The sequence below is a fragment of the Melozone crissalis genome, unplaced genomic scaffold (genome assembly GCF_028551555.1).
Source record: "Melozone crissalis strain CALT ecotype California unplaced genomic scaffold, PUWL_Pcris_2 ptg000061l_1, whole genome shotgun sequence".
NCBI lineage: Eukaryota > Metazoa > Chordata > Aves > Passeriformes > Passerellidae > Melozone > Melozone crissalis.
Window position 1 is genome coordinate 8,292,495 of NW_026535839.1, and position 27,211 is coordinate 8,319,705.

The following is a 27,211-nucleotide window of genomic DNA, read 5'->3' on the forward strand; positions in this document are numbered from 1 at the left end:
GAACAACAATGTACCTAATTAGAAACATAATAATTATGCCAATGTACCTTTCCATCTTTGAAGGGACCATTAGTCATTGAGGTGGTATGTTTTGTAATTTAAGATGATCCTAATTTTCATTTTCTGACTAGTTAAGTACAGTCATCGTCATGTTCATGTAATTGCTTTATTAACAAGCTTAATTAAAGTTCCTGTAAAACTGACATCTTCAAAGTTATTCTTCTTAATGTGTTGCTGACAAAAACATTAACTAATTACATTGAGCTCTTTACAGGGCTTACGTACCTCATAAGCTTAATTCATTAGTACTTTCAAGAGCTTTGAAAATCTGCCTGTAATAACCTATGGAAGTGCTTTGTATTGTCACAATATTAAATGGAGCTGTTACACCCAGGAAACTTCTTTGTACAAAGTTATTATGTGAGAGATGGTGTACATGTTGAAATACCTGCATTTCAAGCAGTAACTAGAGAAAATAAATCAGTGCAATCTTTGATAAACCTAAGCTTCTTAGAGTTCAAAGCCCACAGGGAAGAGTGATCATTTATCAAGTTTTCCAGAAATAAAAGCAAATTCTGCAAGTTCAAAAACCACTAATTTTTCAGTTGCTGTAAACAGTGTACAGGGACTGAGTACATACAGACCACATCTGTGTTCAATGCAGAAGTGCTGAATTATTGGTGCAACTGAAGAATTCCATTGCTTGGAAGAATTAGTTTTTCATCTGGAAAACAAAACTAGAATAATAAAAAACCCAACCACACATTACAGCCTACTAAGGGGGCTTATCAATTTCCACTTTAGCACTTATGGGTAGCAGATGAGGAAATCCAGATCAAGTTTTCAAGATTTCAGAAAAAGAACCAGAAAGGTTTAATGCCTAAAGGTTGGTCAGATTTTTTAAGCAGTACAGCTCCCAAAGACGAAGCTAAATCAACTTTAGAGCCATCAAAGTTCTCATTACCTTGTGCCTCCTATAGTTTAAGTGACACTTAAATCATTGTAGCACAAGATGTGGGCATGGCATTTTTATAATTTTTAGCATTCTATCATTTGTCTTTGTGCTAGAAATCAACACCACTGAATATTTTCCAATGGAAGATTAAAAAGACAAAAGATTCCTTTGACTAGCCCTCAAGAAATGAATTGTGGGGCTGAAGGCTTCCATGTCTTTGGTGGAATTCAACAAGGCTGAGTTAAACATCCTGAACTTCTGTCTACATTGACCAGTAAGCTCAAAAATTGAGGTTTAGTTTATCTTTTGTTATTTTTTCCCCTATAACCCTTGCATTATTGATTTGGTTGACTTTCCCCAGTTTTGCCAAGAAATTCTTGCCTCTAGGTCTACTACATTTCCTGAGAAATAGCTGGAATTATTCCAGGATCAAATGGCTAAATGAGAGCTTGTGAGATATATATTTAGTACGTGTGCATTTTCTTGATGTGAATTACTGGGCATTTTTTGACACCCAAGTTTCATCTGCATTTGATCACCCAGTCATACTTGTGTTGTGTCTTTTCCGTTTCATTCATTTTTTTCCTCAGAAAACAAAGAATGGGAAGGTCCATTGCTGCTGTCGGATGGCAGCCCCAGGTCATCACTGAAACACTTTGATGCTGCCCTGCCAGGCCAGGAGCCCAAATCCCTTCTCCCACCTGAGCTGTGCCTGCAGGAGAGCCCAGACCCTCCTGCAGCTGTGTCTGCCTGTCCCACCTGGCTGCCAGCAGCAGCAAAAGCCCAATGTGCACTTTCAGAAGATTTTTTCCCCCCCAAAATTTTGTGGCCTGTCTCGATGTTTTGTTCACAAGCTCAGCAGGAACCTGCCCATTTTCCCAGCTCATCAGTGCCCGTTCAGAGATGCAGAGCCAGGACCAGGAAACACATCCCTGCACAAAGCAGTGCCCACACTCCTGTCCCCATGGGTACCTTCTCACAGTCAGGGCTAGAACATGGCAGCACTGCAGGGCCAGAAATAATTCCTGCCAACAGCACTGGCATGGGAAAGAAAATTACTGAGAAAACTTTGATTTTAGTGACTTGAAGGCAAGAAAAAGGAATCACATTGTCTGGTGAATTCTAACAGTGAGTTTGAGGGAAGCAGTATGGTTTTTTTGTAAAAGATACCAGATACTCATAATGATAATTCCTGATCATAAACACTAACATATACTATTATTATGTACTATATTATTATTATTATTATTATTTATTATAGACTAGTATTATATGTTGGGACACTAACATACACTATTTTTTTTAATGCCATCCCCAAAGTATTTTCAGCTCATTTACCAAAATTAATCTTCTAAAAAAAATAATAAATTGAATTTTGCTAGAATGGGAGCAATTGATTGTAAAACATACAATAAATAAAGATGAAATGAAGTTGTTTCAGAATAAATCTTTAAAAATAATCTCCTTTGAAAAAAAACCCAAAACCCAAACAGGCAACTTCTGAGTGTCTCTGACAGTCAAACATGTCAGCACCAGGAAATGTTTCATGTCTTCATTGTAGCTGTCAGGCTTATATCATAATGACAGTAGCTCAGTGAATTTATAACATTGGCAGTATGTTGATGAAAACCAGTTAGATCTTATGGTGAGAAACAGAGAAGGCCAAAATCCCATTTGGAGCTAACAGAGAGGCAGGTACAATGTGTTTATACAGTGAGAGAGGCAGGTGAGATGCACAGAAATGAGTGCATAGATTGACAGAACATGAAATGAAATCTATTTACTACAGAATGTCTTATGGACTCAAGAGTTCAGACAGAAAAAGTTTTTAAAATGACCCCACCTTAACCATAAATACCAAAGCTACATTACTGTAATACACACTCCTAGAGAGAATTAAAGAATAACTTGTTTAACAGGCAACATGTGGCCATTTTTCCTGCAGTCTGTGTGCACAGATGCGAGTTTCTGCTCTCATTTGCTCCTTCTGGCCATGCAAATCCTTCAGCCAGAACAGGAGAGAAGCTGAAATTACCAAGGCATGGCAGCATTTTAATATTTGTGTCCATTAATAAGTGGAGAATTCAAGATGCCCAGCTGAGAAAATAATGCAGCTGTCACAACACAGCAAAGAAATTTTTTTCCCTGATAGCTTTATTTTCCTGTTTGTTTGTTGAGTTTTGGTTTTTTTTTTTTTTTTTTAAGGCTATTTTTGGATTTTAAAAGGTAGTTTTACTGGCTGTTAAACATTACTTTGTATGCATGAATTTAAGAGAACCTTAAGGGTATTCCCTAAAACATGCTTTCCAGTGCCTGAAGTGCTGTTTTTGGGACATGTGTCCAAGGCGTGGAAGGCTTTATTTGCTAATGGGAGATCTGGAATGCTGAATGGCTGTGAAGACATTTTCTTTTATTGAGTCAAGCCCTAAGGTGATCGTATTTTCAGTATAACAATGAGTCAATTTATCCCCACTGGGTTATGGGAATTTTTTATGGTACCATATATGCTGCATCTGGCACACAAGCCTATTAAAGCCACAGGCTAAATGAATTGTAATATGTTACCCATGCAGTCTAGGAAAAAAGAGACAATTAAAAATATATCTATCACTGAAGAATGATTCTGCTAAGTTACTTTATGATTTGGAGACCAAGTCTTAAAAAAACCCCAAACAAACTATCCCCAAATCCTCTTGTCTAAACAAGCCAATCTCATCAAATGATATTTCTTTTTCAGTTGCATCATCAATATTAAAATTGTTCTACTTCATTAAGAGAACAGGCTATTTAGAGAAACATGAATCAAGAAAGTCACAAGATTGCAATTTGGCATTCTGATTTGCTGTTTGTCAAATATGGAAAGGCCTACATTTATTAGCACTTTTTACATGAAAAAACATTCCTAGGGTAACAAAGAGTGTAATTCAATACTGCCTAACAGCAAGAGGCATTTCACCTTCACCCCACATCCCAGCTGAGTGCTGCTCAGGAGCTGGGGCTGCAGGCAGAGCTCACCTGGGTGCTGTGGGTGTGACCCCAGGCAGAGTTCACCTGTGTGCTGTGGGTGTGTCACCTTACCTGGATGCTGTGAGTGTGTGCCCTTACCTGGCTGCTGTAGGTGTGCCCTGTAGGTGTGTGCTGTAGGTATGTCCTTACCTGGCTGCTGTGGGTGTGTGCTGTGAGTGTGAGCTCACCTGGCTGCTGTAGGTGTGTGCTGTGGGTGTGCCCTTACCTGGCTGCTGTAGGTGTGTGCTGTGGGTGTGCCCTTACCTGGCTGCTGTAGGTGTGCCCTTACCTGGCTGCTGTAGGTGTGTGCTGTGGGTGTGCCCTTACCTGGCTGCTGTAGGTGTGTCCGTCGGAGCCGCAGATGGTGCTGGCATGTGCCACAGGGCAGGGTTTGCACTTGGCCACATTGGCTGCTCCAGCCCAGTGCTTCTGGGCCAAGTTGCCTTTCTTTTGTCGAAGGCTGTAAAATAAAGACACACCAGAGTTTTTGAGTAGTTTGTATAAAACAGAAGAATTAGAGCTTCTCTGAATAAAGCTAGATTTTCAGAACAGCATTAATTTAGAATAATTTCAGTTGAAAAGACCTTTAAGATCATCGAGTCCAACCATTAACCCAGTGCTGCCAAGTCTACTAAACCATAATTTAAAGCAAGTAAATTAAATACAGCTCCTAACAATGCTTTTATAATATGGCATATTACAGCAGGCAATCTAAAAAGTCATAAATTGGTAGGCAACCCTAGATTTACAGCACTTGGTGGTTTCATTTAGATTTATAACTACAGATGATTTCACTTCAGAATATAGCATTTCTTGAGCTACTCAGCATTTCTGGTGATGCAGGCAACATTACACCAGGTTGTATTTAGAGACACTTTCACCAAGCCTTCTCAGAGCTGCCAAACTGGTGCTAAGGTAGCAATGATTTTAAAACAAAATCCTTCAGAAAACATTGCAATTTAAACTGTACTTATAACAATATACAGAATCACACTTTTGTGTGTGATTCTGTATATTGCTATAATATACAGAATATTATATACAAGCAGGAGCCCTTTTGACACACCAGCTACTGAATGATCAGCTGAGGTTCTCAGATCAATCACAATCCCCCAGGAATGCCATAAAGTCACAGGGAGCATCTCCAAACCCACCAATGTGTGTCCCTGGGGAGTGACTGCACTTGTGTTCAAGTTATAGAATACTCAATTATTGCATTAAAAATGTCTATGAAGAAAGACATCTGCTCCAAAAACTTATTGCAAAATGTGCCATTGCCTCTAACGGCTCATTTTCCTGTCATAGTGAACTACTTGACTGATAGGACGTTAAGTAATTATCACCAGCCTAATGCTGCAAGCTGATGAAAAGTTTGCTTTAGATACCCCAATCCAGTGTTACAATGCAGCTTCATTTTGGTGGTGTGTACTTGTCTTTCACTTGAAAGCATTTACAAGGGAAGGCAAAGCAGTGCAGCAGCTTTGCTGGAGACTGGTAAGAAAAATAACTGCCATCTGTTCTTGTACCACAGGAAGAAAAAAGATATGATATCACAGTTCAGCTAGAAATGCATTTCAATGCGCTGCTGAATGACTTTATCACAGTTTTAGAAAAATATATACAGATATTTTTTAAAGCAATTTCACTACAGCTTGCAATTTGCTACACAATACCAACTCTGATGTAATGACACATCCAGCTGCTAAATAATATAAATTCTATTCTTTCATCTCAGTCCTAATTTCACTCAAGTCTAACCTTTGCCAGAGATGAATAGTACTATTAAGAAGATTGGGTCCACAAAAGGAATCCAATCATGATATAATAAACTATGAAAACAGAAGCCAACTATTAAAGACAAAATTCCCTTGTTATTTTGAAGAAGTCTCCTTAATGCAGAGAGCAGCACTCCCTGTTTCAGATGCATTCTGCCTACAAAGGAACCAATACCAATACACCAGGTGCTAAATGCTGTGGATAAGGATGTTTACTGGCTCTGAACCCCCCAAAGCAGCTCTGTGGATCTACTCTCTTATGCTGAGGCTGTACAAACTGTTTATTTAAGTTTTCCACAGTAACTGATTTCTCTGCAGCCACCAACTATGCTTTGTTATCAAAATGTAATGATTATCTTATTTTCTTGACCTCTTTGGATTACAGGCATGACTTTTGGTTTTTTTTTTCAGCTTGACAGGAAAATTTCCTCATTTACTTTACTTACAGCCCTACACTTCTAGAAATGCACAAACTCAGAGTCAAAAATATGTTTGAATGTTGTACTGTAGATACTGATGGGCAGAGTTAGGAGACAAATATGAAAGGAGCTGTGCCTTTCCTCTGGAGACTGCAGAAGGTCAGAGCTTAAAGCAGACTTTTTACTGACTTTAACTTCCACAATTTCAAAAGATAGATCCTTTGCTAGACATAAAATTGTTAAGAAGAACATTTTAGGATTAGTTATAGAAAAACAGCCAAGTAATGCTAAATTCGAAGTGTATGATTTAGTGCCATCATCATCAAAGACATCAGCCATGAAGCGTGGAGGATGGAGCGGAGTGAGTGAACTAACGAGCACCTCATCAAAATTAAATATATTGCAGTTCTTAGCTAGACTGATGCCTAAAAAAATCACAGGATCTGAGTGGGAAGTATAAACACATTCTTACACTACAGGTATCTGTATGTACAGAATAGTATCAGGTATTCTACACTATAACATTAAAAGAAAAGTCCACTCAGGACAGGGCTTCTTGTCCATCTCTGCACAGCCTTACATTCCCTTGCTCTCAATTTATTTAATCCTTTGATCCCTTCAAGATTCATATTGCAAAGCCAATTCCTACTGGAAAATTCCTCTGAAGCTGATGATGTTTTTCATTCCCCTATCATCACTTGAATAAAAAAAAAGAAAGAAAAAAGTAATTAAATTTGATTGTTTCGAGCCATTCCAGCATCTCATTGAGCCTGGTGGCCCTTTCCATCACTTTACAGGGATGATAAAGAACATGCACAGCCTTAGGCCTGAGCTCTGTTCTCAGAGCAGCTGTCTGGAACACAACACCAAGCCTGGCAGGTCCCCTCAGCTGGGGACCTCAGCAGGTTCACCTGAGCCCCATTTGCTGTGTTCTGCCTGCAGACAATGAAGGAAACATTTACTCTTCCTAAGCCCCAAATTTATCTTCAGGATCTCCTTTTGATAATAAAAGGAAGTTTATTCTCTGAAAGAGTGATGTTTAATAACAGGAATTTACAGTGGAGTAGATCCCAAAGCATTTCATTAATATGAAATAAAAACGAAACAATTTTCGTAGCACTTCATATAATGTGTGCAATGAGGCAGAGAATGCTGCAAGGAATCTGAAGCTCCCTCATTCCGGCAGGTGCATGGAACTGGTAGCACAGCAGCCATTTCTGTGCAAGAAACAGTCTGGCTTTCAAAACCTAATATATTCTTTTCAAGCTGCAAGTTTTTTCCAAAATGAGAGTGCAAAGTGCCTCAAAGTGTATTTGAAATAAGTCAAAATTAATTTTTGTCAGCTTGGCCAAGTGACCAGCAGCTGAAAGTTTTAACTGGATACCCAGGTACCCCAGCAAAACCACAGCTGAGAACCTATCTTGTAAAAGGAACATCTATTTTCCAAAAACAAACATGTATTTTTCTGCAGTAGTATTTTTGAGAGGCTGGATAGGACTTTTGGAAGCTTTTCAATCCTATAAGTCCTAACAACACATCAAACATACAAACAAACAAATTAAAACCTAGACAAGAACATTGGCTGCCATAAGCAGCCAGCCAGCAAATCCCCTCTCAATGGAAGTGCACATTCACATACTCTGGGAATGCTCTGCTATGCTAATTATCTTGGTTTGGAATGAATGTGTCAGGAGCAAGCCAGGCCAAAGCAAATTAGGCTTTTTTTCTTTCCTGACAACCAATTTTAATCCTGTTCTAAGACTCAGAGTTGAAAGGATCCACAACTATTTTCACTATGCCAGAAGCTGGAACACATTAATGTTTTGGTCAAGTATTAAGACTTATAGGCAAACACTGTCTGCTTTTGTTTTGCAGACTGGTGAACCAATGCACCAAAAGGCAGAAGAATTATGGATTTGGTAAGTTTTACAGCATTCAGCCTCTTGTATTTTAATACATAAAGAAATGTCAGTGGTCTAAAGCATTCACAGTTGCAGAGTGACTGAAGTTCATTAGTCTTTACACAGACACACTGCTCACCACACACTGTGACAATCCAGGGAGCTGCCATCTGCTTGGCTTGCACAGGAGCAGGGACAGTGCCTGAGGCTCTGCAGATGCCACCAGCCAGATGCCAGGAGGGTGCAGGGCAGCTTGGGGCAGCCAGAGCACAGACAGCTGCACATCAGCACACAGTTCCAAGCACAGAGCCCCAGCCATGCAAAAAGGACCTTAAGGAAAAGTGGCTCCACTCAAGGTTTTATGGCTTCCAGGTGTGCCCAGGGGAGCCAGCCCAGCCCAGCTGGGTGCAGGTGGCAGCCCCAAGGATGGGAAGCACCTGGCCCCATCCAGCCTGGCTGGGAGCATCAGTTCTGGGCACTGATGCGGAGTTTGAACTGTGCCTTTGAGTCAGCAAAAGTTTGTCAAACAAAGCACCTTAAATTGACTCCGATTTAAAAAAGAAAAACAGCAATGAAACCCAAAAATACAAAGCCTTAATTCCTGACCAACCCTTGACTGCATGACATAGGCTGAGCTATTTAGGGAATCTCTGTATTTTTCTGGTAACAATTTTTTCAGAAACAGTATAGAAACACATATATGGAAAAACCTCTGGCAAAGCCAAAATAAATGCACTTGCAGAGAAAAAAAGATGTTTTGTTTCTTTCCATTTGCAGTCTATTTACATTTAATTTTATATTTAACACATGTTCAGATTTTTCATTAAGAAGAAAATGTACAATATCGAGAGTATGTTACTTGGCTTCAAGATCAGTTACTCCCAAATGCACACACAGTAAATTAGCAGATTAAGCATTGATGGGTTTAATGCAATTATAAATCAGGTTCTTTTGGCAGGCTACTGTTTTGAAAGTCCTGACAAACTTTTAGGATGAAGCAGACAGTAAATAAAAATTTCTTCTTGGGACTTTAGAACTTATTCAGTAATTTTATTGGACAAGAAAAAGACACTTGACCCAAAGGAGATTTTGTTAGGTGAGTTTTCAAAGGTCTGCTGCAAATAAGAGCAGAAAGTTTCTCAAAAACCCCAACAAATAAGTTACACAATGTCTTCTGACAGAAAGTATCAGATAAACAAATTGTGAGATTGGTACTATCTCTTCTTGTTCTTTAACTTGGTGTTTCAGTGATGTTGCACAACCATAGAATTTGGTTCCATTCATGTTGTAAATTACTTACACCTATCGTGTTTTCTGGGCTTAATATCATACAACTACTTTTTTCAGATCCTATTGAAAAGGACTGAGCTGGTTGGTATTTTTTTTTTTCTTGATAGAACAGGCCTTATGTACAAAATACTGACTTGACAAATCCAAATTATTTCATGGGGACAAACTGGTATTACTGAGCTTTTACTGACATTGCCACTCCTAGCTGGGTTGGTTGCAGGAAAGGCCAACTCTTCCCAACAGTCTCTTCCAGAGACCTCTTCCATGAAGCAACAGCCATGTCACCATCTCCAGGTTCCCTGGAAGGCAGGTTTGAGTTAGGCACCCACAGGAGGGCCCACCCACTGCAAGGATTCTCAGGTAAACCTGTCTTTGGGGCTCTGTGAGTTGTGTACTGCAGATTCAATTATAGCTCTCACAGAGACATTCCTCAAGATTAGGATTAACTTCATCCATCCCTCTTTCTTTCTGGATGTTAAAGCAAACAAAAAATTCCTAAGTCACATAAAACTATTTTAGCTCTATTAAAACAGAATTGAAAAGTTCAGTGCACCAGAGCTGGTACCAGAAACTGGAAGGAGCTCTGACAGCAAACTTAAATGGCTTCCTGAAGCTGGAACAATTCACAGTGGGAACAGTTTAAAATGTACTGTCTGTACCTTCTCCATGCCTCATGCATAGTTTGTTCATGTCCCCCTGAAGGAAGCTTATCACACTGAAGATAAAGCCAGCAGTGCCTGCCTGTTTTTATCTTTCCTTTGCATAAGTTGTTTCTCTTGTTCTCAAGGAAAGGAATGACAAACCTGAAATTTACCAGTATAAATGGCAGTGTTCTCTTCTCTCTCTGTATCATTTTGGTATTCTGCTAGAGTTAAAAGCTTGGCCTCATTTCTAGAACCTTTCATATTTTTCACAAGAGCTGTGTGTACCTTGAGCCACTACCAGACAGGATTTGTGAAGAAAATAGTCTACACATATTACCTTGAAAAACAAAGGTACTATGCTATTGAATCTGATACAGACTCTTTATTTAATACAAACACTGTAAAATGAGAACGACATATGATTACAGCAATTTCTCCACCTGGGTTTTACATTTTCAGATACAAAGAATAATAACATGCAGCCTTGCATGTCAGCATCATCCCACTGTACTAAGTACCACTTTCCCTGATTTCAATATTCAAAGAAATAACTTCACCTAACTGGTTTTACTTTCTCTTGCTGCCTTCATATCTTCTCCTCAGTAGATCTGGCTTAAAAGAGCCATAAGAAATAACAAGACTACTGCTCACTGGTAGATGTGCAAAGGTTTTAATGGGGCTTGGTGATGGCTGGGGGCCCTTCTGGCAGAATGGAACTCATTCAAGACTGGCTCCCACAGCAAATGGATACTCTATCTACTGGCTATTCTTTCAAACAATGACATTGATGAGATTTTATTAGCAATTAATAAACACTCTGTCCAGAGTGTTCCCAGAAAGCAATTGGTACTCTGAAGACAGGGCTAGAGATGACAAATTTAGGGAAGAGTTAAAGCAAAAATCTCAAGTGCTGAAGTGAAAGTGTACCAGGTGTCATTCCAGTGAAATAAAAAACATGTATTTCCAAGGGAAGGGGAAGAGTTGAGCCTCTATTTCTTACCAACAGTAAGAAGACATTTTGAAATAAGCATGGGGGAAAAACATTCCAGAAGGAACCTGTCAGCTGGATGTAGGGAAAGTTGAAAGATGTACAGTGTATGCTTTGCAAGAACACCCCCTGACACATCTTGCAGGGAAAATGCCCTGAAGATTCCTGCATGGATCCCACTAGGTCCAGCTGGCAACCAGCTTTGGGAAGAGAACAAAGGGCCTGGGGGCCCAGGGTCCTCAGGGTTATTGGTTCTGCAAGATGAAAGAATCTTGTTATTTTTTTACTTTCTCTGTGTTTTAAAGGAAGAAATGACTTGGAAAAGCTGACACAGATTCCGAGGGCCTGGAAGGCCAGAAAAGCTCTAGTGAGTTTGATTGAGGTGATGCAGCTACTGCAGGTGACTTCTGAAATCCTGCAAAACCAGTCAGGGAACCCCAAATGCAGCCACTTGAGCAAAGCTACTCAGAAAGCAGCAAGGTCTGTGTCTAAACAGATATAATATGTAATTTCATATGGATACTCTGAAACTGCCAGGACAGCTCTGCACAGTATCAGGGTTTCAGTACAAGTATCTTTCTGAGATGTTAGTTCTGGCTTTACTTATTCCTGGACTAAAAATGATAAGGTTGTTTATTAAGGCCATTAGAGAAGCATAAGGATTTCTGCCTTTGAGCACTCAATGCATAAAAATGGTGTTTGAAAGTTCCACTTACAGTCTTAGCTAACAGACTGTTGTGCTTATAGGCAATTCATTTTTTAATCTAAATTCTAAATGATTTTCAACTTTTAGAGCTAACACATATGCTCAACAGCTGCACAGGTATGAAAACAGGCAAAGTACACAAAACAAAAGAACCAAACCAAAAAATCCACACAAACAAAAAATCCCAGTGTTCTTAAAAGTCATTGTGCTCTCCTGAATAAATAACGCAGCTTCTAAACTCTGCCTGTTCTCATGAATTTTTATAAGAGAATTATTTTCCTTTTCATCGTTATTTTTCCACTAACATGAAAAGGAATCTCAGACACCAAACTATGTAAAAATAAAATGAAGTGCCTTGAATTTCAAAGGAGGAGGGCAGATAGCAGGAAGTTTGTAATTAAAGCTGAAACCTTATTCACCACTCATCAGTTTGCAGGAATCTCCAGTCCTGGATTTCACATGCTGGATGAGATGCAAGAACTTGGCACCAAGCACATAAAGGTGAAGGGTGCAGCACATGTACTACCTTTATTTTGGCACTGGCCCTCTTGATTTCCTTCTAAGACAGCTTATTGGTTTTTCCCCTATTACCAAAGAATACATTTTGAAAGGATAAAGGAAGCTTTTCTCTGCCCAGGATCTGATTACCCTGATATTAAAATAATGCATTGATCAGGTCTGCCTCCTCCTGCTGGCAGAACTTGCCAAGATCTCCAAGGAGGCTGAATTGCTGATGGTGTGTGAGATTAATCTGAGCTGTCAGGTTGTTTGGGGAGGAAAGCTGATCCTCCCTCTCTATGCACTGTTTCATGAAATTAGACAGGTTCAAAATTGTTTTCACCAAACCTGGCAAAGCAGTCATTTCCCACCAGTTCCCTGCTCCAGCTCATATTTCTAGTTCCAGTGTTGAACCCTGCATATCCATGGCTGTGCAAACAGGTGCAGGTTACTTAGTGAGGCTAAAATTCAAGGCAGATTTCTTGGCAGCATTTAATAACATTTTAAAGCTCCAGCCTGACCAATGAATTCCCCAGAAGCTGAGGATAGAACAGCTTTCAAACCACCCTCAGTCTGGGCCAAATGCAGAGGTCTGTGAAGTTTAGCACCATCAAAGCTCTGATGTCTCCCCAGACATTCAGCAGTTTGGCAGAATGAACTGATGGAACAAATGAATGGCCTGAAAGAGGTGACAGACCCACCCTGGGGTCCTGCTCAGCTCCATGTCCTTCAGTTCAGTTTATAACCCAGCCTTATTTATTCTGTCATGTGCAACACAACCCTTAATTCTACATTCCAAATGGCTCCACTGCCAAAAGTGTGAGAGTGTTTTTTTTCTGAAGCAAAAAGTTCAGAAATCTTGTTGTCACGTTGCAACTGCAAGGGAGAAAAATCAATGCTGCCCCCCCAAAGCATCCTCAGACAGCTCAGCTGTGTTCTGCTTCATTATGTTGCTTTTGCTTATCCTAAGGCAAATAACATGCAATCCTCAGAAAAAAATTGACATTTTGCTGGTAGGGATGAGAAAGTAAATGAATTTTAAAAATATAGTAAAAATTCTTGCCCTTCAGGCACTAAATCAAATGTTTCTGTTTAAAAATGACTACACAGTACTCCTGTTCTTGAATACTTGGTGCCATGGTTCAGACAATCAGTTACAAGCTGTGCTAGCAAAATATTTGCCCCCTCTGACACATTTTATTATGAGATAGGTTTATTAAATTCTCAAGAAAGCTACAGCAGATTAAGCTGCTGAGGATTTTTACAATTAGCATTGATTACCTAAGAATTCATGTGTGATTTCTGAACAGAATTGGCTTGTCAAACAACAGACAATTAAAAAAAAATCAATCTCAAATCCACCTCCAGAGTGTAGTCAAAATCCACTATTCAAGGTAGGTTCGGGAAAATAATCAGAATGCAGTTTCCTACGTCAGAATAAAATGAATGCTAGTGAAGTGCATGCAAACTAAACCAGTTATAAATACTATAAGGAGCTGAGTAATTTTAAAATCCCATCCTTTTTAGCATCTAAATAGGCTAATGCCCCTGTTGCTTATTCAGCACTGCTGATTTATAGAGCTCAGCACTATGAATGTCTAAACATTCTGCTGAATTTCTCACACAGTCAGTGCTGTCTGTCTGGTTATTGGATGCTGGAGATGGAGTTCATAATATCTATACCATTCCCAGCTTCTCAAATGAGGCCATCAGGAGCATTAACCCATCTTATATCAGGCTGTGTCTTAATGAAAGGTGACTACAGCTTCAGGAAGGGCCCAACTGATGGACAGCATTTCCATAATCACATTAATTTATGACACAAACTGAATGCACATGATCCAGTGCAGGGACAGCACACAGTGAAACACACCTTTGGGTAAAGTTTGAAGATGAGTTCAATTGACATGCTTGCAGAAACTGCAAGATATACATTTCATGAGGTACTTCCACTAAGTGTTTAAGGTCTCACTTTGCTGTGACCTTGAATCTCAAAGCCCAGCACCTGTGCCTTACAAATTATCCCTTCTTCCCATATTCTTTCACCAGGTAGCTCCAGAGGCCCCTCTACCACAGAGATTAAGGTGGTCTTAAAAGGCAATGTATCTACTCATACTTTTGATATTGTCAGCATTTTATAGCTGCTTCCTCAAAAGTTTACTTTTGATTTTACTGTGTAAAAAAGAAAGACTCAATCAGTGGCATATTTAGATAGAAAGCATAACATTACCTGGGACTTCAGCAGGTTGTAAAAAAAAAAAATTAAATACTTTGCTGCTGAGTTATTACACAGGAATCAGGTTTGGGTGTTGTTGGCTCAAGATGTGCCACCTTACTTTCCATGACTTCTTGCCACCCAAATTTCACTTCAGCTACTCACATTGATTCCTTGGACTCCATTGTTATTCTTTCCACAGTTTCTCTGCTGCTGTGGTAGAAACATAAGGACTGCACTAATTCTTTGTCACTGTAAATTAATGCTATTATTTTCCCCCAAATGTTGTTGCATTTCTTCAAAAAAAACTTTTGTTTACTCAAATCCTACAGACTCTGGTCTATCTTCTGCCTGACTGGCTTGGCTGACTTTCTCCTCTGGCCCTATTTTCCCAAGATCTGGTCAGCTATTTTAAGGAAAAATTTTATAAAATTGTGAAAAAATTCCAGTGTCCTTTCTTACTCACTGCTGTATTTAAACATTTTGGTTCTAATCTTTCAGCCTGACTGCTTTGCCCTGACATCCTCCCCCTCAGTCTCCTTTACCACACACTTTTTCCCTTCTTCTTCTGAAACTTCTGCTTCATTCAGCCTCAGAAATGAGGCCCCTAGGAGAAGCAGTTATTTCTTCATCTACTCCTGCCTGTTCTTTTCCTCTCTGCTAGGATGTATCATATTAAGTGTTATATTCTCTCTAAATTGTATCTCAATGTCATTTTGGTGCTTTACCTGTAATAGTTTAGTCTTATCCTTCTACACTTGAGTCCTTGGAAGTCTGAGAAACTTTATAGGAGTCCTCTCCGGCTTATCCTTCCATCTCTTTGCACTATTATTGCCATTTCCTCTCAGGAACATCTTGTCCACATTAGAAGCTCACTATGTCAAGACCAAATATCCTGTATTTCTTCCCACATCATCTTTTTCCTTTTTCAGCTGCTGTTTCCCTGTCACATTTATTTGGATTTATTCTTTAACCATATCCTCCCTTCCCCAGCTGCAAACCAGAGCACATTATCTTTCTGCTTTCCACAATGCCCAAGAGGCAATCACGATTTTAGCTATGTCCTATATCTTCCTAAAATTCTTTCAGATTATCTAAGCAATCACTCTCTCATTTCATTTGTTTACAATGTATTCTTCTCTTATTTTCTGTCTGTATATTACTCAGGGTACAAATGTACTTTTGGATTTAGGGCTAATTAGTAAGTAATACTTTTGGTGAGGCAGGACATATTTGCAAAGGTAAAATACAAAATATGAGTTTGTTTCTTTCCAGAGCTGAAAACTAATTTACATGCTCTGAGATACTTTCTTCATGAGCCCATTTCCTTCCATCCAAAGGAAGGCAGAGGCTGGTTAAATCTTCCTCTGAGGGTTGCATGATAGCAGCTGTAAGGCTGTTTTTTGTATTGATAACTGTTCTTCAGATTCATGCTCTACTGATCCTCATTTTTCCTCTACCTTTTGGAATTTAGCAGAGGGCCCTCTAAACACTGAATATCAGCAGCACTGAAATTTCAGCTTGTATTTCCTGACAAAGCTCTGCAGGCAGTTTATCTCATCTTGATGGTGATCCTGAGGTGTCAGTGTCAGAGCAGCTCTCTCCTGGGCTGGGAGGAGGGCAGGGTTTCCACTTCAGCACTCACATTTCTGCTGTGCTCACAGGGCTGGGTGAAACTCTTTCTGAAGTGAAAAACCTCTCATTGTGTTTCATCCATAGGAGTTTCTAAAAGCACTATGAACCTGTTACACAGGCAGGCAGCTGGTTCAAAATGAAGCAAAAATTTCTGAACTAATGAAGGTACTAATTAGCCAAACTCCCAGATTTCTGAGCTAAGATAAAGTGTTGTTGCAAATGAAAAATTTATGCACAGATAAAACATAGAGGCTCAAGAAATTAACTATGGATGAGGTGCTAAGCAGGGATGACCGTGGTGTAATTCAGCTTGGCAGTCCTGGGCTCGGGGTAAACTGGGGTAGCAAAGACTACAAAATCCTGTCAAAGGACTTGAAAGAGATTTAAAGCTATCCAGAATAATGGCACATACATTACAACATAGGGCAATGAATAATGGACAGAATAATTGATGCAACAAAACTATAAAGTGTGCATTTTGTTCAACATGAACCATCTATTTAAATGCCAATAAGGTACAAATTCAGAATTTATAAAAAAGAGGAAAGAAGAAGCTGAGCATATGTAAGTTTCCTGTGTTTCTGTCTGCTGAACTGCAAGGCAAGGGACTGGATGCAAGACTAGAGGAGCAGGTTTGGGTCTTCATTAATGTATTCATCTCTTTTAACCAGCTCTGTTCACCTGAATTTTTAACTCATTAAACAAATGAACATTATGTCTTACTACTAAGGTTAATTAATTTTCCACAGTTGAGGGTCACTGATTGTAACAACCAATTAATCAGAATTATTTGGTTTGTTTCATAAAAGAAGATGGATTGCATGGTGATTAAAGCTAGAGGCCAGATAAATCCATGAAGCAAAATTCCCTACTCTTACTCCCCATATATATTAAAGAATATTTTCCTAGATATTATCATAATAAAGCTGACAGTAGCAATTGCAATAAAATAAGAAGCAGAATCTATTGTTTCTTACTAATATTAGTAAGAAAAAAAAGAAATTGAAAGGCTCAAAATATTTGCCAGTGAAAGGAAAAAAAAAAGGGGAAACAGAAGAAAAATTGACGAAAATGCAAGAGAATCTGAAGTCACAAGGCTGCAATGTGCATTGGTGACAGGCTGAATGTTAATTCTGAACAAAATATGTCAAATTTGAATGTGAACAGTGTTAATAAAAAGTTTGTAAAGATTTCCTTGCAGAAGTGACATAACTTCAATACTTGAAATATGTTGAGCAAGACCTCTACAAAACTATTCTTTTCTAGTAGACCTGCTGCTTGAAAAATTTACAGATTAATGATTCAGTCTGGGTCAGAACTGTGGCTGTAGTAGAAAACTCTTCTAATCCAAATCAAAACTGTTGTGACCGTCCTTCCACGACCGCCTTAAAAAATCAGCTGCACAATCCTTTAGGTTTGAAGGACAAAAAAAATTACAGTGAAAATAATTGAGATTTCAATGAAATGCACAGCATGTTTTAGCCCTTGGATGTATTTTTCTTTTTTGGAAAATTAACATAGTTTTGAAATTTGACACGGTTGTAAAAGAGCCTCTAGGTAAAAATTGTTCTTTATTTTAAAACTGCATGACATTGTATAGGAGAGTGTTCATTCAGATGTGTGAGATAACATAAGCCCTCACTAAGGGAAAAAATAATTTTAGAGTGAAGACCTAGAAAGGAGAAAAGCACAGTGACTGTCAGAGAATCTTTACTTCATGACAAGTTTTGCTGCTGGAGTTAAAGGAAAATGTAAGTAAAACAGTGCAGTAATTAGAGTGATCACATCACTAAGTGTTCACAAGATTTGTGAGCTTTTTCTCTTTCTGAATCCTGCAGGTGTAGTAGGAAGTCCTCAGAACACTGAAGCATCTGCTTTCCCTGGAAAATTCTGCAGAGAGGTAATGACAGAAATTGCCTATTCTCCCTATGCACAGAACAAAGATAAGTTGAAGGCTATTGGGAAAGTATATTTTGCAATATTTATACTTATTAAAGATATTGTCCCAGGAAATGGAAAAGAAAGAAGACATGGGATGTTTTTTTGTAGTTGGCATTCATCAGAAACCAGTGAAGACCAAGGCAAAGGATTTCATCTTTCACAAATCATAATACAGTGTGTTTAATAGCTATCATTTTAGAAATAAAATATGAAAGCACCAATGCTGGATCACTTCCAAATAATGAAAAGAGAAGAAAAAAATATCTCTAACACTTTTCCAGGAGCAAACTCATACTCTATCTCCAGAGATGATAATGAAAGATAATGTTTTATTTTCTCTAGGTGCAAATGATAATTGAATACTTGAATTAGTTGGAGTTGTCTATATGCTACTGACTCTCTTCACAAGCTTAGCATGAAATAAATTTGTCACTCCATGAGGATGGGAGGTGATGACAGCACCATTCTGATTTGACTGACTTCTCAAAGGTGTGCTGGGAAGTTGTGGGAGTGGATTTTATTTCCAACAGCAGTAGAGACTCAGTGAATCCTGAGTGCCAGCTGAGTGCCATAACCATCAGGCTGCTGGGTGAATTTGGCATAATTAATGAAGAGATCAATCTCTTCTCCAATTAACACCAAAGGAAAGGACTAAAACCTCCAGACTTTCAGGGAAAGAGAATTCAATAACTACTCAGAGAAGATCCAGAAGTCTATTCTACCTGAGTGACAAGGCTTGGACCTCTCTTTTTCACATTCTACATTCAAGGTCTCTTTGTCATCCTACCCACATTTGTGAGGTGAGAGACTTTCTTGTCAAGAACTATTCTTTACATTGCTAGAAAATGTTTTGTTGAATTGACAGGAAAAGCAGTTTGTCAGAAGACTCCAGCACACATCTACTCAATGCTTAAAGCTGAAAGCTTGTTTTCATTTTGAGCTTATTTCTATTTCCACTTTCTCAAAATGTTCCAATGTTCAAAAAAATCTCAGCAGGGAGTCAAGTCCAAACTGAGCAAAAGCTACAGAGATAATTCCACAAAGTTAAGAGCTAATCCAAGAACAATAAAACCTCCAGTTTTAAGTACTTTATCTAATTGCAATATTTGATTTCATAGAGGTAGCAATTTTACACTGACTACAGTGACTGTAGTGCAAGATTTCAGCTTTTTTTTTTTTTTTACCACTAGTTGGAGTAGGAAATAACTATGGGATGTGCCAGAATTTTTTATTTTTTAAAATTGTAGTTACTGAACATTCTGTATTTGCTTGTAATGAATATTTTAGGATTTCATTGTGAAAGTAGAGATCATACAGGCAATAAGTGATAACAAAATGAAGGCTTGATAATTCTCTCTTAACTAATTTGAAAACTTGTTAATCTTCCTGCCCTTGCTATTTCACAAAGATCTAATATCACAGATCCGTAGAAATGTTTTGTGATAATTATGCTCCATTAATGTAATTGAATCTATCATGATATATTTCCTATTTATTTATTTATTTTAGACAGTTCTGTGCTGTAGCAGGTTAAGCAGCTTAGAATGAATACAAAGATCAAAGACACCATCGAATAGTTTCAGTTGGAAGGGACCTGTAAAACATCATCAAGTCCAACCCCCTGCAATGAGCAGGAACATTTTTCTTATGCCCATGATTTTTTTGCCCTGCCTCTCAAGATGTAGAAGACGTTCATGGGAATTAAATTAGCATATATTACAAGACTGCTTGAAACCTTGAGATAGAAGCAATATTCTTTCAAAAATGTTAAGGTATTGCTCTTTGTGCCTAAAAGGTGAATGGCTCAGCATCACCCTTCTATACATAATTTGGGAGTGGAACAGTGATACCTGAGCAAACACATTTAAAGAAGCAAAATATTGAGGTTGATTTCTAATCATGTTTAGCACTGCCTACATACAGAGCCTTGATCAGAATGTACTTTGGTGGTTCATGTCCATAAATAATCTCATCTGCGGTTCATTGGTTGAAGAAGTCGAATACAAAATGTCTAAATTGAAAATCTCTAGGTAGATTGATGAGCTCTGGCCAAGCAGTAAGGAGGCAACCATAAGCTGGTTAATAAAAAGAGAATGATGGAAATTGAAATACTAAAGAAGCCGGAAGTAATAGATTAAAAGTTAATTTTGATAACATAACATGCACCAAATAAGAGAATGATTGGTGCAAGAAGCTCGTTTTCATTGTTTTCATGTGCTATTTCTTTCAGAAGACTGCCATTAGATGGAACTGCATGGCTCTGAAAGGGATCAAACACCAAAGACTATCTTTTTCAATTTTCTATTTTAGCTGACATTCACGTCTTTGTTGTTAATCTAGTTTGGAACTGGCAAACCTCTGTGGAAATATCTTCACAGCGCAAGTTTTTTGCAAGCTTCAACTCAAAAATGAAAGCTCGTTGATGAATTCCTTAGGGTAGTCTTGGCTATGGTTTCATCATTTTTCCTAGTGAAGTTTTGTGCCTGAAATGAAGGATGTTGAAGGAGATGTGAAATTTAGCAGAACTCTGCTGGAAACCACTCTCAGCTTTGGTGGAGCCAAAGCTCTCCCCCAGCAGAGCCCCACATGTGGGTAAGGAGGCTGTGAATACTCAAGGCAGGAGGTGTGGAAGAGTCTGACCCAGCTGATCAGAGTTTCAGCCTTTGTCATTGGTGCCTTTCACTGCCAGGGAATGGCTTCAGAAGCAATAACTGGCAAATCTCAGCAGTGTAGGTAAAATAAAATAAAATAAAAATAAAAACTGTTTTACAAACAATAAAGATCAGGTTTTAGTTGGTTTAAAAGCTATGTGTGTTGAGTCTGCATCACATGGAAGACACATGGTTGGAAAAGGAAGCAAACTGGCCAGCATCAAATGAAATGCAATATTTTTAAGGCCTAATTTGCAAGTTTCATACAAAGTATATTGTTTGTAATATTGATGGCAATTGGAATGTATAATGCCATTTACCAAAAGGCAGATTTAAATTTAAATGCTGCATGTGTAACATTTTTCCAATATAACAGGATGCTGGAAATTGAAGAAAAACTTTAATAAAATTCCTTTACTGTAAACATCAGTCCCAATCTCACAAAAGCATGGCTTTTATTAGCACTAAAAAGACTTCCACTGAACACATTTATGTCCTGAGGCTTCTACAGCAAAAACCAGCAATAAATTTAGAATCTCCAGTAAACAGATTATTGTATAAACACAGGATAATTTTTTGGTGCATTGGAGGTCATTTGTGAACATTAAATAGTAATTTACGACTGACTGGATTACTCAACAGATTTAAGATAGGGATAAAAAGCAAAAATACAGGCACATATTAAATATTATCACAAATTTGCTTCCAGCAATTCTATGGTTAAGATTTTTATAAAGAACACAAAGAAGGTGAATCAGGAAATACATCCTTAACTTACTGGGCTGTGATAAACCCGAAAATATTGCAGATTCCAAGTCATGTGAGGATTAATGTAGTCATAGAAGAAGTCAGACAACAGCAAAGCAAAACTACACCCATGTGACCACCAGGGCAGTGGTGAAATGGAGTGGTGCTGACAAGAATCCAATGTGGAACTGCCCTCCTGGACCCCACATCCTCTTACACCAACCTGTTTGTGTTTTCATGATAGTGATGATGATGTATGAAGATTGATTGAAAAAGCATTGACAATCCAACAATTATGAGGCTACTCCATACGCAAAGCCTAACAGCTTCTTAGAGAATGAGGATTCAGAGGCAGTGAATCCCTTCCAATTTTATTCATTTGTTCACTATTCACTTGTTGGCAGATCTCGTGACATTTGCCAAGCAGATGACATTTATATCAATTACAGTTTTCATTTCTTGCTCACTTTAAAGTGAGCAAGAGGAGCTTTACAAACAACAAAAAAGCCAGCATCCCTTATGCTATCAACAGCTGACAGTCCAAGTCAGGAATAGAGAAATGCCATGGAGGAGGTGACTGAACTTTTAACTCTGCCTTCCTCCAGCTGTCCTGAGGGAAACAGGAACTTTTGGATGCTAACTTAGCTTTAGATGGTGGCTCTTAACAAGCTGATAAGAGCTATGCCAAGGGGTTTATATATGACCAAGATATAGTCTCCAAAAGAACTCACTGAGACAGTAAAACCACTGAAGAACAAACATGATGTTGTCCTTGTTTTACCTTTCATATATTCAAGTTTTCCTGCTGGCTTGTGTTTCCCATGAATCTGCTGCACAAACTTACATTCACACAGTAACTTTCAGACATGCATATTCCATCATTATACATTAGCTTACATATTAGTCAGAGCTCAGAGCTCTAAACACTGCATTTTATATATGGTTTGTATGTAATGCTGAACTAGGTATGGCATTTACTTCAAACTCTTTCCCTGGCCTCCTTTTTGTTATCGTGTTAATAAAAAAATGTTTTACATTACAGAGAAAAGTAATTAGTGTGTGTTTCTAAGAAGGATGCAACAAATACAGAATGTTATGCAGGAGTACTTAAAGCAGCAAACTGCTTTACTGCTTTATATATTTACAATATATATCAATTTAGAGATCACAAAGTGTCAAAGCCAGAGCAGTCCTCCAGAAAGCTCAGGTGAAAGCTCAGGTGAAAGCCCAGCTGGAATAAGGACTTCCAAGCTGCACACATTCCAATAGGAGTGATGGAAGAATCATCAGAGGTTTAAAGCAGGCATGGATAGAACAGCCATTTAAAAAAGGGAATTAATTTCAGAAATAAAAATTAGGAATTAAAATCTTAACATCTTTTTTGATAACTCAGAGTCACTGAAAAACCAAAGATCTAAAAAGAATTTAAACAGCAAGAAGATGAAATGATAATTTTGGATTTCTTTCTTCACTGATTTTAGCAGCCAAACCCAATGATCTCTGCTACAAAGGAAAACTGAAACAGGCAAGAGGAATGTCTTTTTAAGAGAGCTTGATTTATAAGAAAAGACTATGAACATTTGCCAAATCTAGCAAAACAATAGAAGGTAATTATTCCAAAATAAATATTGAGGAACCATTTAGAAAAACTCCAAAAGTTTTAGCTGGATTTGAATAGACTTAGGCTAGATATTAGCCAGTTTCCAACAAGAAAGGTTTGGATGTTCAGGATTCATCCAAATGGAGTAAAGGAGGCAAAAAACCTTATTATCTTTAAGATAGAACTTGATAGGCTTATGAAAAAGTTTATTTTGTACTTTTGCAGAAGGATTAGACTTAATGATCCAAGAAGTCACTTCTAGTCCATTTTTATACACTGCTAAAAGCATACAACTAGAAATATTATAAGCGGGAATATTGCAAAGAGGTATTAAACAGTAATAGTATCTTTAAATGCAAAAAACTATTTATAAATGCTAATTAAAGTGCAGAAAAAAAGAAATTATTTTTATTCTGTTCAATATGAAAACGCTCTGATGATAGCAAAGGTACCCAGAAGTATTCAGGTGGTTTCAGTGAGTGCTCTGAAGCTGGTCTGAAAGGAACAACCAGCAGGAGGTTGTCTCAATGCCCGCTGTGCCTCCTTTGTGCTTGCAGCTCCCTCAGGGGAAAGCAGAGCACAGTGAGGCAGGAGCTGCAGGGTAGAAGCCAATCACCTCAGCAGTGAGATGTTCACCCAGCAGCCTGGTGCTTGGAGTAAAATACCCTGAATCCCCTGCTGACAGCAAGAACAACTTCATCTCCTGGCATGGCCGGTGCAGACAGGGATGAGGATGCACTCTAAAGTCTGTTATTAGAGAGCTGTACATTACCATATATATAAAAAATTGCTCACGTCCAGGAAGAGCCCATCACCATGCACTACTCTAATGAGGCCTAAAGCTGCTGGAGTATGAACCAGTTCTGTGGAGAGACAAGCAGAGTGGCTACCTGGCCTTGGGATGCAGAAAGTCCAGGCTGTTGGTGACAATCTTGTGCAATTCCCATGGGAGGTGTCAGTGCTCTGCCTGATCATGGTTTTTCATGTGTACATTTTTCTGTAGAAGTTTGGAAATTCATGGAAATACCAAAATGCATGGTGTAAAATTTGAGCTCTTTTTGCTTTGAGTCAGTAATCCAATATGAATTTTAAGATAACTGCAGTTATCTTTGACTTAAAGCCAAGGAAGGATCTTTCGCAAGTTTGTGAATTGTTCAGGGGTCTTTACCTCTGAGTTTTCAAATATACCAAAGTCAACAACATACCTAGAGCTTGGGAAAGCCAGCAAACAGCCTAAAAGGAACATGAATTCTCATCTGTTGAGAGGACAGACCATAGCCAGCTTCCTCCAGAAAGCAATCAGCTGGAGGGTGTTTGTGCAGAAACCCCTGGCTCCAAGTAGGTCACTGGAGGCTCAGAACTGAGTGAGCTCACATCAACATGTGGGATGAAAGCCAGTCCCTTCACAGCCTCTCCACATGGTCTCTTCAGTTAAAAGCAATTTAATGCAGGCAGAGCTGAAACTGAGAAATAGACCACTTTGAGGGGGAGACCTACAGTTTACAAATGACCCTGCTCAGTAGAGTAATATCTGCTTTTAACACCAGTGCTGTTCCAATATTCAAGCGTCTTTGGACTGAATCCCAGACCGTTACTGATGGAGAATCTCTTGGAGGAAAAGCTATTAACCTTTGGGAGTTCATGCTTAGATCATAATTTTCATAATCAAAATTTTAGAAATAACGTAATGGGGAATAAAGGATAGTTCCAGACTCTTATGCTGTTCTCTCTTAATAGTCAGTGGTCCCCTCGAGCACTTATAGATCGATGGCACATCACACCACATCCTCTCTGTCTGATGAAAAGGCAACTTGGACTCCATAACAAAACAAACATTCCTTATTTCCATGTGTCTGTTGCTTGCCTGTTGCAAAATCCCAAACTCTTGCACTGTAGTGGAGGCACCTTTGTTGTCAGGCAATCTGGAGATGAAATACTTTTAAAAGCTTTCAAGTTTTCTCCAAGGACTTGCACACATCACTTGCACACCCCTTGCACATCACATTATCTACTGGACTTGGCTGTGACCTCAAAGGCCCCTCTCTCCTTGATTTTCCTGCTTCTCATTTCTCTTTGTGGACAAACAGCATGAGCCACAGTTAAACTGTGCAATGTACCGTGAGGGATTGGATATTAGTAAGAATAACAGTCTTTACAGAGTAATGCACTGGAGTTAACAACTTACAAAAAATACCCCAAACAACAAACATTTACTCAATCCTGTTCATGTCTAGAACTTTCATTCACTGAGGATTAAAGTAACTCTCCAAGATTCTATCAGAGCTACCCTTGGGAATAATAAGCCTAAATTCTGGCAATTTCCCCAGTACAATGCTTTGCTTGAAAGAAACTTAATGCAATCTATTTGGTCTTGTGATTGTGTGTTTCATCAAATATTTCAATGCTCTTTCTTCTGAAGCAAAAATTTACAGTAGATTAATCAATACTCAGCACTAGAGGTAGATAAAATGTTTTTCATAAAAACATTCATTTTCTTTTTTTTTTCTGTTTTTCTTCCTAGGAAAAGTCAGATTTAGAGAGTTCAAATCAGTTTGCAGATATGTGTAAATATTGTTATATTGTTAATTGGGAAAAAATCCAACCTATTTGAAATGGCTTTCTTTTATAATAAAACAATGGTCAAAAGATTTTCTTTTGACTCTGAACTGTTCCATTTTCTTCCCTTAATTCTGAAAACATTAATCAGCAAAAGAATTCATTTGATGCTCATAAATAAATCTGCAGGTAAAAAATAACTCATAATTGTGAATTCATCCCAAAATTCACCCAGACCATTGGAGATACAGAAAATAATTATGATATTTATGAGGTTTACGTTGGATATCAGAAGTTTGGGCACTGGAAGAGGCTCCCCAGGGCAGTGGTCACAACGTGAAGCCTGACAGAGTTCAAGGAGTATTGGGACAATTCTCTCAGGCACGTGGGGGGATTCTTGGGGTGTCCTGGGAACTGAACTCTATGTTCATTGCCCAAGTTTGGTTCTCCTATGGATTTCTCACCTACTCAGGCTTTGATAAACATTACCACATAAATCAGGCAGAATTAAATGAGCTGAGGGCCAAGCCCTCCATGGTATCAGTCAGGGCACTGGGAATGTGGGAGTAGAATTTCAGCACAGGAAGCTGTAACCCCCAGAGGAGCCCTTGGTGTTGTGCCAACCCTTCACTAGCATTAGCAATGGGACAAAGAAGAAAAAACACAAGTCAGAGAGAACAGCAAAACAACAGGGTTGGGTTTTTAGGCCCTATTTTAGCAGCTTTTAAAAGGTGATTGTTGATGTAATCATAGACATTGAGGAATAGCACTGTTTCAAATCCTTGCTTATGTGCACAACTTTTCAGTAAATCCCTGAAAGTGCATTTGCTGTGGTCAGAGATTTTTCTGTAATGCTCCCAGCAGCTCTCCAAAGCAGGTGGGTCACTGATGTCCTGGCAGTGATTGCTTTGCCTCCCCCTTTTGGATACAATTTAAAGCACTCACTGGCAAACCAGAGCAATGCTACAAAAATGCTCTATTTCACATATGGGGATGTTTTACTTGACTTGTTTTGAACAGGGTCCTTCCTAACCAGAAATGGTGTATCAGCTGCAGGATTTGTAAAGAAAGAGAGGGAGATTTGTCTGCTCCTTGTGGGTAAGTGTAGTTGCCAACACTGGCATGCTGGTCAGACTAAGGCATTGACGTGTAATTTAGAAGAACAGATGTTTTATCTGGGAACTTGTCCAGATCTTAAAAAAAAAAAAAAAGCGAGAAACTCAGTAGTAGACTCTTTTGTCAGCAGCATTATCCTTAAAAGTCCTGGAGAAGTAGTGAGTAAGTAGCTGGATTTCTAAGACACAGCAGAGAAGCAGAGATGATGTGTGATTATCTTTGTGAGTGACTTCCATTGCAGTGATGAATTAATTGGTCATTGCTGGTCAAATGGACTGAACAAAGCTGTAAACCCTGGACATGTTAATATGGCCATTATTTTCACATCAATCCTCTCTTCTCATTCTGTTCTTTTGAAAGAGCCCAGGAGTGACATCTTTCCTTCCCATCCGCTGCACTGTCAGCACCAGCAGCACAAATGGCTTAAAGTAAAGGGACTGAGAATGCATGAGACAACTTTGAGAGACATTAACTACTGCCTTTCATGCAAAACTGAGCTAATAAAGACTTTTCCTCATAGATGTCCAAATTGAAAGGGGTTTTAATCCACTCAAAAAGATTTCATAAG

The 27,211-nt window shown here is 38.7% G+C and overlaps 1 protein-coding gene across 1 annotated transcript in view; it reads right to left on the reverse strand.

Annotated features, from left to right (window-relative positions):
- Window positions 1-27,211, reverse strand: part of SPOCK1 (SPARC (osteonectin), cwcv and kazal like domains proteoglycan 1) — a 262,026-nt gene that overhangs the window by 80,170 nt on the left and 154,645 nt on the right. The window contains exon 5 of the mRNA XM_054287845.1: window positions 4,289-4,421. Within this exon, the coding sequence (XP_054143820.1) occupies window positions 4,289-4,421 (133 nt within the window). The remainder of the gene's footprint in view (window positions 1-4,288; window positions 4,422-27,211) is intronic.